This window comes from Scatophagus argus, chromosome 1 (genome assembly GCF_020382885.2).
Source record: "Scatophagus argus isolate fScaArg1 chromosome 1, fScaArg1.pri, whole genome shotgun sequence".
NCBI classification, from domain to species: Eukaryota; Metazoa; Chordata; class Actinopteri; family Scatophagidae; genus Scatophagus; species Scatophagus argus.
Window position 1 is genome coordinate 24,999,236 of NC_058493.1, and position 11,429 is coordinate 25,010,664.

General features: G+C 40.4%; 1 protein-coding gene and 1 long non-coding RNA gene across 2 annotated transcripts in view; both read left to right on the forward strand.

Annotated features, from left to right (window-relative positions):
* Window positions 1–9,160, forward strand: part of LOC124061979 — an 87,820-nt gene extending 78,660 nt beyond the window's left edge. Inside the window, exons 2-3 of the long non-coding RNA XR_006843846.1 lie at window positions 8,740–8,836; window positions 8,933–9,160. This is a non-coding gene — a long non-coding RNA (uncharacterized LOC124061979). The remainder of the gene's footprint in view (window positions 1–8,739; window positions 8,837–8,932) is intronic.
* On the forward strand, window positions 4,956–6,615 carry fshb (follicle stimulating hormone subunit beta). The gene is made up of 3 exons (XM_046394363.1): window positions 4,956–5,106; window positions 5,670–5,853; window positions 6,345–6,615. Exons 2-3 carry the CDS (start codon window positions 5,695–5,697, stop codon window positions 6,546–6,548), a joined length of 363 nt encoding a protein of 120 aa, XP_046250319.1. The 5' UTR covers window positions 4,956–5,106; window positions 5,670–5,694; the 3' UTR covers window positions 6,549–6,615.
* Window positions 9,161–11,429: the final 2,269 nt, after the last annotated feature.

Sequence of the window (11,429 nt, forward strand, 5' to 3'; positions counted from 1 at the left end):
TTTCCATAACTGCAAAACTGCATATTTTTAAGCCAAAACATGATCTCTTTCTCACCCTTTTGTGGCTAAACCTAACCTAACCAAACGGAAAACTGAACCGTAAAGAAGCCCAGAGTTTTCGGCATATCCATGGCTTTCAGAAACGCTCAGTGCCAACATCCATTCTGACATATGATAGTGTGTGGAAGTTTCAAAGGTTTGCGAGTTTGTAGATTCCCACCAAACTTTATTGAAAAACAGACGACGTGAAATAAAATTATAACGCATTGATGAATCACTATGTGAGGACAACAACAAGATACTTGAGCAGCCTTCTGCTCGGGGTCCTGAGTTCATCAGGTCTCTGTTAAAACCCCGACAGCAGAAACAACCATGTGTTTCTGTATTCTGAGTGTAGAGCAGCTGCACAGTCCAGCCTACAACGGATTTAGACACTTGCATATTTAATCCCAATCACATAATTTAAAAATCCATATAATCCATAAAATAATCCATATTCTGTATAATTCCAAGGCATCCTCTCACCACAATCTGGCTTGTAATAGAAACAGCAGGACACTTTGCTCTCTAAGTTCTTTATCTTTCACATGAGATTGACCCAAACTAACGTGAGTTTTTCAGAGTGGGAAAGAATGCAATCATCAATTTGAAGACTGTAACACAACTAACAGTCTCACAAATGACTGTGCTCAGGTATTAATTTGTCAAATAATGCATTACCGTTGAAAGAAAGCAATTAATAATGCATTACTTTGAGGACTGAAAACCCCAGACAAGCCACTACCCCGAATGTCATGGTGATTTTCCATTAATGAACCACATTAGGTTAGCAAGAACACAATAAGCAATATGATGTTTAGTAGCCAAGCAATTCCGACATGAGTCTGGACTGAGACTGACAAAAGTACAACAGTCGTTGTCTTTTATGTTTAGACACAAGTAAAGCAGAGATCTAAAAGAAGACATGAGAGGTAATACAATATATGTTCAACAAACATAAAGCTTAAGCACCATAATGCAGATGTTTGTGCCGTTGGGAAGTCAATAGTGCACACAGTCTTTAAAAACGAGACATTTGGTAAGTAGCGCAGTAAGTGTTGAGTCACTGTTATTGATCAGCCTATTGCCACAACAGATTTATTTGGATCATTTCTGCGCTATGGGACAGTACAGGTCTCATTCATTGCACCTTTGAAACCTCTCAGGTTTAATTTGATTGTGCAGATAATTGGTTTTTGCTGCAGGTTCCACTACAGGCCTGGTGCTGGGATACACAGCAATCAGTATCTGTAGCCCATTCAGTCGAGCCCGTTTGATTGAAACTACTCGTTTGACTCAAAAACTCTAATTAGGACAAGAACAGCCTCTTATCCCAGACCAGAAAACTGATGCAATGTTCCTCTGAGGAATCCTAATCATTCCCTACGGTATCTCTTTAATCTCTGGTTTTAATATCCCTGTAGGGATATTTTTGGTTGCTTGTGCAGGTTCTTTCTAAAATGACTTATCCAATCACTGTTCTTCTTTGTCCTGAGAGGAAATCTGAAATAAATTGTGAAATCCAATGCAGAGGCTTATCGTGCTAGTGAAATAATCAGGACTGCAGACAGTGAACATGTCACTCGCTGTGGTGTTAAAGAGTTTGTCTTCGTGGTCATCTTCCTGTATTTCAGGTACTTACTGAAGACATCAGAGGGGCTCTTTTCTAGTCTGTACAACATGTAGGCAACCTTCCACCCACCACACACACACACACATACACACACACATCATGCACACTCACCCCTTGCTCCTCATTGAGCATCCACCTCAGTCAGCACCAGGGGGAGTTGTGAGGTCAGTAATAATCAGGGGTGATAGAGTGGGGATAGAAGGTGTGTGCCTTACAACACACAAGTTTAAATGCTTTTAACAGATGCAGCTCAGCAGCATCTGTTACACCAAATGAACCCGAATCTCACTGAAACAGACCTTAAACCCAGGAATATGACAAATACTGCATTCAAAAATCACTGTGAATGCTCACAGTGTAGGGTTTGGTTACAGGTGCAACCAAGCACACCGATGACCACACCCATGAGTGTTGCTGGGTGCGGAGAAGACAGCCGGGCACTAAAGGGAAACTCAGCTGCCCTCAAACATCAAAATCTGCTTACAGACTGTGAATAGTCTTTGAGGATTTATGTTAAACATCTGTTACATTTTCTCAGGAGATCTCATTTGGGTCTGCGTCAGCTGAGTCTGAGGACTACACGTCTGAAAATGAGAAAAAAAATGTTGGAAATTGTGGAGTTAGAGGTAAGGGAGGGTTGAAGTGTGTGTAACCTGCACTTCATCTCTGCTTGAGGCCAGCGGCTGGAGGCTGTATTGTGTTTGAGTTGCATTGTGGGTAATGTAGGTACCAGGTTTTGACAAGGAAGAACAGCACAGTGTTGTAGAAGTGCGCTGTTGAATTGCTGGAGAGCTCTTTTAAGTTACTCTTTCAGCTCAAAGCATTAAACTGTGCTCCACTGTTTTATGCATCAGACAAAACTTCAAATCATTTATTCTGACTTATTCTGTATGTTTTCAGTACCAATATTCAAAAAACCTTTGAGAACCTCAACAGCAGTGTTTCTTTGTTTCTTTGTCTTTGTCTCCTCAGCTGACACCACAACAATCTAGATGTATAAAAACCACTACATGTAAGAGGAAGCACATGTATATTTGAATTTGTCATTAACTGTCACTTTAAGGATGATTCTTTTGGTCTAAATGTCTTAAAAACTGAATCAAAAAACCTGACATACTGAGAAGCAGCATTTATACTCTAATGTAATGTAATGTTAGAATAACGTTGGACTTTATAGAAAGAGTTTGCCAAATTGTTTTTCGTGCCTGGCCAGAATGTCTCAGGTTGGGTCAGTTTGGACAAATTATCTCAGTATTTTTTAAAATCTTGGCTCCAACCTTCACTCCAAGTCCACAGCAAGTTAGTTATGTGTGTTCTGAGTCTTAACAGAAGGACCACAGATGTGCTGATAAGAGAAATAAAACAACAGAGACTGGATATAAAAATGGAAAAGGGAACAGAGAAAGTAGAGAACAGAAGACAGTGAAGAATCATCAGCAGTCGATACACATAAACACACCTACCACCTACGTCCACACTCAGCCTGTGCACACAAACATCCAGCACAGTCACCAAACAAAAGTCTTGTCCTTGGCTGTGCTGTGGAGGCGTTTTGTTTAGCCCTGATGGAAGGAGGGTGAAAACCTCCTGTGTGGGGCGGTGCGGTGCATTCAGAGGCCTTTTGTGAATGTTTTTTTTTTCCATGCGACATGGTGGTTTTAAAGGAGTCTGTTTCTGTCGGTGACTGTGATGGCGGGCGCGGCACAGGAGGCGAGGCTCAGGGTGTGAACGAGTGGGTCTGCGGTTGCTGTCAGTCCTGTTATGGCAGTGTTTATGGTGTGTTGATTCAAAAGCAAGTGAGAGGACTCTGTTCCAGAGCTCAAAACCAATGACCCATGACTCAAATCCGTGATGGCAGCAAGCTGTACGGTTCTGAGCCTTTTTATGTGTGGCCACGTATAAAGTTTGTTTGAGCTGTTATGCCCAAATGAGCTTTTTCTTTTTTACTGTTTCACGTTATGAACCAGAAAATCATCCTGGGCGCCGTCACCTCGTCCATCATTTCAAATCGATTCCCAGTGGACATCACAGGACATGCTTTCTCTTTTCATGGCTGTGGGAAAGAGAAGATGCTCACTTGTACTCACTCCTTTTTTTTAAAAAAATGCTTCTTTATGGTTGTTTTCTCCCAGCTTACTGCAGCACAAGGCTATTTTTAGGACCATGATATTGACATGAACATCAACGTTTTTCCTACCCTTGTGTAAAACAAAAGAAAGTCTCATGTAATCAACATATCAATGCAGTGCATGCAGGATGTGATGTTTTTCAACTCCATACTTAATAAATCAAGTTTCAGTGCAGATGCTCTCATTTTAAGAAGATACAACCAGCTATTATTCAGATGAATCAGAAGATGACTAATGACGTGTTCCACTGAATAGAAGATTAATCAGCAGTGAGCAGTGTTCTTTAAGGACAAAATGCATGTTAACAGTGATGTATTTCAGCTGAGGTTTCCTAAAGGAAGTGACACTCTGTAAAAGTCCTTGTTAGGCAGGTATTTCAGTTCGGCAGGATGCTGGAGAACCTGAGTCCCTGGTGGCTGCAAGGGCAGACGGAGCAGCGGTTGGATGAACTGTGGCTGCTGCCCAAGTGCTGATATTCTAGTGTTACTGCAGACCATCCAGCTCGTGCTGCAGTGCTAACTTTTTACAGGATGCAGCAGACTACCACTGTGTCTTTATGTGTCGAAATCAGACTGAAAGCCACTCACACTCAGTGTTCGCTGGGATGGGATGGTCTCATTAGCCAGAATGAATTCAATATGCCACAGCCACATGAAAATAGCATCCAAGTGGTATGAGGAATAAAACACAGACTTTCAATGTCACATTTTCTTGCTCAGTCCTTCCAAGTTTGCCTACCAACAGTCTCGCACAACTCGATCTGTTAACATAACTCAGTCGATCGTGAGTGGATAAAGTTTATTTGACGGAATTTCAGAAGAAAGTGACAAAACTGAGAAAACTTTTCAATAAACTTTTACCTCAGTAAAAGAGAGATCACTGAACTGTGCATACAAAGGCAACGTGTGTTACTGTCAGATGGAGCATGAGAAATGAATCACTGATGCTCATGTCAGTGTTTTCCGTCTCACTGTGGGGGCTGATTTTTGTCGTCCGTCTAAGCTTTCCACTCATGTAGTCTAAACAAGATTTCTGTAGACGCCGTCTCGCTCCCCTCTCATGTGTAAAAGAACAGACTTTAAGTCACGGCCCATCCCTGCACCATCGCAGGAAAGAGATGAGGATTTGCCTTTAAGCCCAAACAGGTGGGAAAAATAGCACGGAGACCAAGGTTGAATAGATTAAAAGGATTTCTGAGCAGCACTATTTAAGTAGCCGAGAGGACAGCCACAGACCGAACGCGCCGACAGATGTTTGGAGAGTGACAGAAGAAACAAGGTTCAAAGCAACAACAGAGCTCTACAGGTATGTCTTCTGCTGCGGATTTATGGAGATTACATGCAAACTGCTGAAAATATGCTAATGATTCTGTTTTGACCTAATAAAACAAGATTATACGGAGTTATGCAGCTTGATTTGAGCTTTGAACAGACTGTGATATTCTGTAAAATCCGATTAAAAACCAGCCGGGTTTATAAGAGAAAAATCCAGTTGCTGCACTACCTGTAAAGAATCTGATTTTCTCATGTCAGGGTAGTTTTATCCAAATAATATATTAAGGTTAAGATATCGTATATGCCAGCAACTGTAATTCCAATTCAATCAAACTTTATCTTTTGTATTATATATTTTGTTCCAGATCCATACTACTGCCACTACTATTAGTACTATTAGTAGTTTTACAGACTGATTTACAAATGATACCAATTTCCAAAGTGTAGCCTCTCCAGATGGTGTGACACATTAAACAGTGATGATTTCATTTGATGTAGACACAAATTTAAGGAAGCACAAAAGTGAAACATGAACACCTGCGTGTCCTGACATGTAGAGTATCTGATGTGAGACGTGGTCCCCTCTTGTGGCAGGTGTCCACACTGCACCCTGCAAAGGATGCAGCTGGTTGTCATGGCAGCGTTGCTGGCACTGGTGGAGGCAGGGCGGGGCTGCAGCTTCGGCTGTCATCCAACCAACATCAGCATCCCCGTGGAGAGCTGTGGCATCACCGAGTTGGTCCACACCACAATATGTGCAGGGCAGTGCTACCACGAGGTAACGGATGATTCAGACTCCGAGCTCGTCGCCTCAGTGTGACTTATATGTATGTAAGCTCCACTCTGCCAGCTGAGCTTCCCCCAGTGTACAACATAATGTTGGCACTATATGAATATTTTCTATGTTAGAAAAGCCCGAGGAATTTTTTTTTCCATTTATTTGATTTCACCTCAACCGAGCTTAATGCTTAATAATTTAATCATATATTTATCTAAGTTTTATTGGTTTTGTTTATCAAAGATAGTTATAACTAATCATTTAAATTTGCTTCTAAATTTTGCTTCTCAAGTGAATAAAATTAAAAACATAAAAATATAGAAAAAAAAGTTATAAAACTGTCTGGCTAACTTTATTGATTGAAACCCATAACCTTCTCAAGTTTGAAACAAGCACTCCTGTAAACCAGACCATCATGTTTTATCTTGTTATCACAAATCACCTGTGCACATTTATGTCCATGTTTTTGAATGTGTTGGCGTCGATGACAGGATCCGGTCTACATCGGCCATGATGACTGGGCTGAGCAGAAGATCTGTAACGGGGACTGGTCCTACGAGGTGAAACACATTAAAGGCTGTCCAGTGGGAGTCACTTACCCTGTGGCCAGAAACTGTGAGTGCACCGCATGTAACACAGGAAACACGTTCTGCGGGCGCTTTCCTGGAGACGTGCCCAGCTGTCCACGCTTTTAGAGAAACCTATCGTCTGTCTAACTTGTCTTTGTGTGACTTGCTACTAAAATAAACATTAATCACTTCAGTTTTGGGGTTTTTACTCATAAGATACATTATGTTCTGAATTTCTTTTTTTATATTTTTAATGACTACAAGAACACATCACAGATCAAGTCAGTTCTCGGAATTAATAGCAGTACATTTCAACCTGGTCTGTTTTGTAGTTGTTAAAACCTCCATCCAGTAGGAGAGCTAAGGACAGATTAGGGTGGGACATCATCCCTCTTGTTGGACCAAAATGCATCTCCCCCCACACACAGTGGAGAGACGGGATGAAAGACAACAATGGGAGACATAACTGAGTCAAGGAAAAGTGTTTCACATAGATGTTTTAAAAAGAGAAAAGCGTATGTTCCCTGTTGAAAGTTACTACTACTGCCTCCATCACAGAGGAAATGTCATAAGTCCAGACAGAAACCGTCTGTAGATGTAGCGGTGAGATAGCAGAGTGGCTTTAAAGCTGCTAAAGCCGACAGAGAAATTAAATGTCCCACCAATAAAAAGTCACTGACTCCTATCTTTCAATAATGCTGACATTCAAGTTTGAAAATCAGAGGTTGTTCTGTAAGAAAAACAGCAGGCCTCACCTTTTTTTTTTTGACAGGTGGAAATGAAAATATAGAGTTTGTGTTTTCCCTAAAGCTCCACTAAAGTGCTTGCTGATCAGTGTCTCTCTCTCTCCAGTGGGATACACTAAATTTAGAAATAGCTCAGTAGGCAGAATCTTCCTCTCATCAGGACTCTTAAAATGCTGTACGCTGTTTGGGTGTAGCAGATACAATGTCAGGAGAATAATGCTTTGGACATAATTGCAACATGAGTAATAAACAACATATGAATAAATATATGGTGACATCTATATTGAGACATTATTTCAATAGGATCCTGTGTGTGATGATCATCTACATTTGTTGTTAAAGGAAAGGAAATATGGAAGGAATGCTCAGTTGCATCAGTTTTATTTGCTTTGTAGCTGAATGTTGGATGAGAGTATCTGCAACACTCCGTTTGTCCATTTAATGTAAAACTACAGCCACAAGACGTTAGCGTCTCCACTTTTTTGCTCTACAGAATTGAAGCCAAAATGTCCCAGATGCGAGCGCTGCCATCTTGCGTTGGTGACATCATTTGGAGCCAGAGTCTTCCCAGTAGCAGTAACTAGTAGTCCAGCTCATAATCGCAAAATACAACGTGTTAGTGACCTGCTGCATTTGTGGACAGAGTCAAGTTAGCTGTGTCCCCGTGTTCCTGTTGTTTATGCTAAGCTAACCGTCCAAGCTGTAGGTTCATATCTGACAAACACACATAAGAGTGATACAGATCATTTTGTCTGACTGTCTGAAGTAAAGCAAACAAGCATATTTCCCAAAAATGTTGAATTATGTCTTTACGAACTAAATTTCCTCCATTGAAATAAATTCCCAAATGTCGGCTGTTCTCTGTTTATAAGCTCGTAATATCATTATTTTATTCTGTTGGTCATAATTAGCTTATAAGATCAAAGTGTTTGTGAGATTACAGTGGTCTTTGACCACCAAAATCTAATCAGTTCACCCTTTAGTGTTTTTATTGCTTACAATGAGTAAAGCGTCCTCCTAAAGGAAGGAAGGTGTGGATAAAAACAACTGTATCAGTGTAGTTACATACAGTAGAAATCAGTGTTTAACATTTTACTGTTACATTTAAAAGGTGTGTGGTACGGTGGTGCAGTGGTTAGCCCTGTCGCCTCACAGCAAAAGGGTTGTGTGGGTTTTCTTCTTAGGTTAACTGGCTACTCTACATTGCCCTTCAGTGTGAGTGTGTGCGTGTGTGGTTGTGGTTGTCTTTGTGTGTCAGCCCTGTGATTGACTGGCGACCAGTCCAGGGTGAAAATCCGCCTCTTGTCCATTGTCGCCGCAACCCTGACGGATAAGCAGTATAGAAAATAGATGGATGGATTTTAAAGGTAGTATATAGTTTGGTAGTCTATACCAAAGTGGCCTTACAAGCAATGAAACGATTAACGAAAGAGCACAATGGAGCACAATGATCATTGATACAAAAATTGATTGGAAAAGATATAAAATTTGGGAAATTCGGGCAGAAAATGTATTAAAGGGGAAGCGCTGAAGTATTCATCTGACAGACTAACGTCCATCTTTTTGTTTAGAGGCTGGGAGGAAAAAGGAGTCGAGACTAGATGGAGCGATTGCCGACCCTGCGGGTGAAGCTGACCTGAAGTGCATGTAGTGGAGGAGTATAAGCTGGTACGAAGCGATGGACTGTGGCCTGAAGCTACTGTGTGAGGGTGCTGCTCTCTTAGTCTGCGTTATATCACAGCATCAACATTTTGTTATTTCAAGACAAGCACCCCGAGGCACACAGCCAGCAGAGGGAGAGCAGGATAGACGTGACGTGAAGGAATCTCAGGAAGATGGAGGTAAAGTAGATCTTCTCTAGAAATACTGGCAAATAAAATTCAGTAGAAGAGCACAATCAGCACTGAATAACTACCTCAAGGCCTTATTTCTACCACTTAGTGCTTTGGTTAAATTGAATTAATCGATCCCAAACCAAAGGGCTAAAGTTGAAAATCAGTCTTTGTTATCTCTGTCAGTTTCATAGTGATGCCTGAAACAAGACAATAACAGCAGGAATCCTACATCTAAGTTGATGCCAACTGCTAATTAGCTGTTCTTTGGCTAGAGTCCAAAGAGACCATTCATTTTCAAGGAAACATCTGACTTGCATGTGAAAACAACTTTATGTCTTCCAGAGGTTCATGTTAATTTATGGATTCCTGCTCGTTGTTAAATCAAGAAAAACAGGACCATAAATGATGTTAGGGCTGGGGATAATGATATATTTTATTGTTGATTAATGTCTCTGTTTCTAAAAATAATGAAAAATACACATCACACATTCTCATAGCCTTCAAATTAGAAGTTAAGATTGGAGCTGCAGTTTAGAAACCAAAGATATTAAATTTACAGTGATAGATAGATAGATGGATATACTTTATTGATCCCAGGCTGGGAAATTGCAGATTGATGATTTAAAATGAAAAAAAAAAATACAAAAAAAACCCAACAAAAAAGAGAAGAAATATATTTAAAACCAGTTTTTATTTGGTATTTTTAGCTCTAGAGGTGGAAGTGTTGGTCAGTCAGTCTACCACATTAGTCCAGACTGAAATATTTCAGACATTCATGTTCCACGCACATTGTTTTGTAATAAAAATTATGTCCAATTTAAAATATAATATGTAGCATTTCTGAATTAAAACATCTAAAAGCGACGAGAGCTTTGTTAAATATTTTGTTAAGTTGTGTGCTTACATTATCCCAAATGTTTGCAACTGTGTTCAAAATCAGTCATTTTATTCAAGGTAACGATGTTTGTGGTCGCCTGGCTCTCTAACTGAAAAGCACAGAGTGAAAGATTTCAAATGTGACTAAACGTTTCATGAATAAAACTTATTCATTTATTCACTTATTTCTTGTTTTGTTCTTGCTAGAGAGCCCCCTAGTGGCAGAAACTACAAACTGTTGCTTTAACTTTTAACCATCATGATGTCAAAAGTTGCTGTTCGTGAACAAATACCTGCCAAAGTAAGGCCACATAATACCAAGTTAGCATGCTAACTCAGGTGGTAAACATTATTCTTCTATACATCTCTTATGGATGTCATTCTTATCATGTTAGCATTTAGCTTAAAGCTTATCTATGCTAACTACAGCTTCACAAAGCCACTAGCATGACTGTAGACTCTTAGTTGTTTGATAAAAAGTTAAAATGAATAATCAGTTATAAGTGTTGTCAGCTCATTTTTAGCACGTGTTTCAGCACCAGTGAATTTATTCTAACAATCTGGCACTTCATCCAGATCACGACAGAATATAGAGCCTGTCCTGTTTAGCAGTGAACGCTGGCAGCCCCGTTACTTCATCTTCTGTCAACATCCAGGCGGACCTTCGACCTGCTCGGCCTCATGTTCATAGATTTTGCTTCAGTCTTCAGACTCCACACACACACACACACACACACACACACACAGTCTTGTGTCACGTCTCCAGCTCAGTGCGAACTCTGCAGGCTGGATATCTGCTGACAGATTTCAGTCCGTTCAGGTCATTGGTGTCCTTTAACAGCGACTTGTTTTTATCCAGCGGCTCCCTGGAGGTCTTTCCTCTTACTAATGACTGCCGCAGCCGATATTTAGATAGACATTTTATCAAGTTTACAGATGAGTCTCTACCTCTGCTGGAGGGAGGAAATGGGTGCAGTCATGTACTGGATGGTTCTGTGTCAGGCTAAGATGAATTCTTCTTCAATTGGATTTTCTAAAAACTAAAGACAATAGATTGTTTTTTTAAAAAGTTACATCCAGAGCAAAACTATTGGTGCACTCTTTTATTGATGGCTTTGTATGAACACAATGAATATGTTGAGCTACCTTACAGGAATGTGCTGCTACATTGCTGAAACGTGCTTTTCTGCATTTCGTTTCTGTATGCCTTTTTATTTTTGTGTAGTATCCTGGTTTGGCAGCTTGAATTTAATTAATATGTGATTTGAGCCATTGAGAGAGCTGTGGGAGACAGGCACACCAGACTGAAACATTTAAGAATCAGAGCTGCAGCCTCCACGGGAACAACCGGCAATTTATTCATTCCCACAGCAACTGGGCTGCTTTGTGTTAGCAAATGAAATTATGTTGCCCATTAACTACACCATGAATCTACAGTCATGCTTGTGGCTCTGTGAGGCTGTACTTCAGCTCAAATCACAGGGGTGCCAGCATCTGATGCTATTAGTCTTGCAGGTTTGTTGGTCATAAAAATTCTGGTCACCAAATGT

Excerpts from the sequence above, each read along its gene's own strand:
- fshb (XM_046394363.1), top strand. The coding sequence starts at position 5,695 with ATGCAGCTGGTTGTCATGGCAGCGTTGCTGGCACTGGTGGAGGCAGGG. Across the intron at positions 5,854-6,344 it reads CAGGGCAGTGCTACCACGAG|GATCCGGTCTACATCGGCCA; the intron begins GTAACGGATGAT and ends CGTCGATGACAG.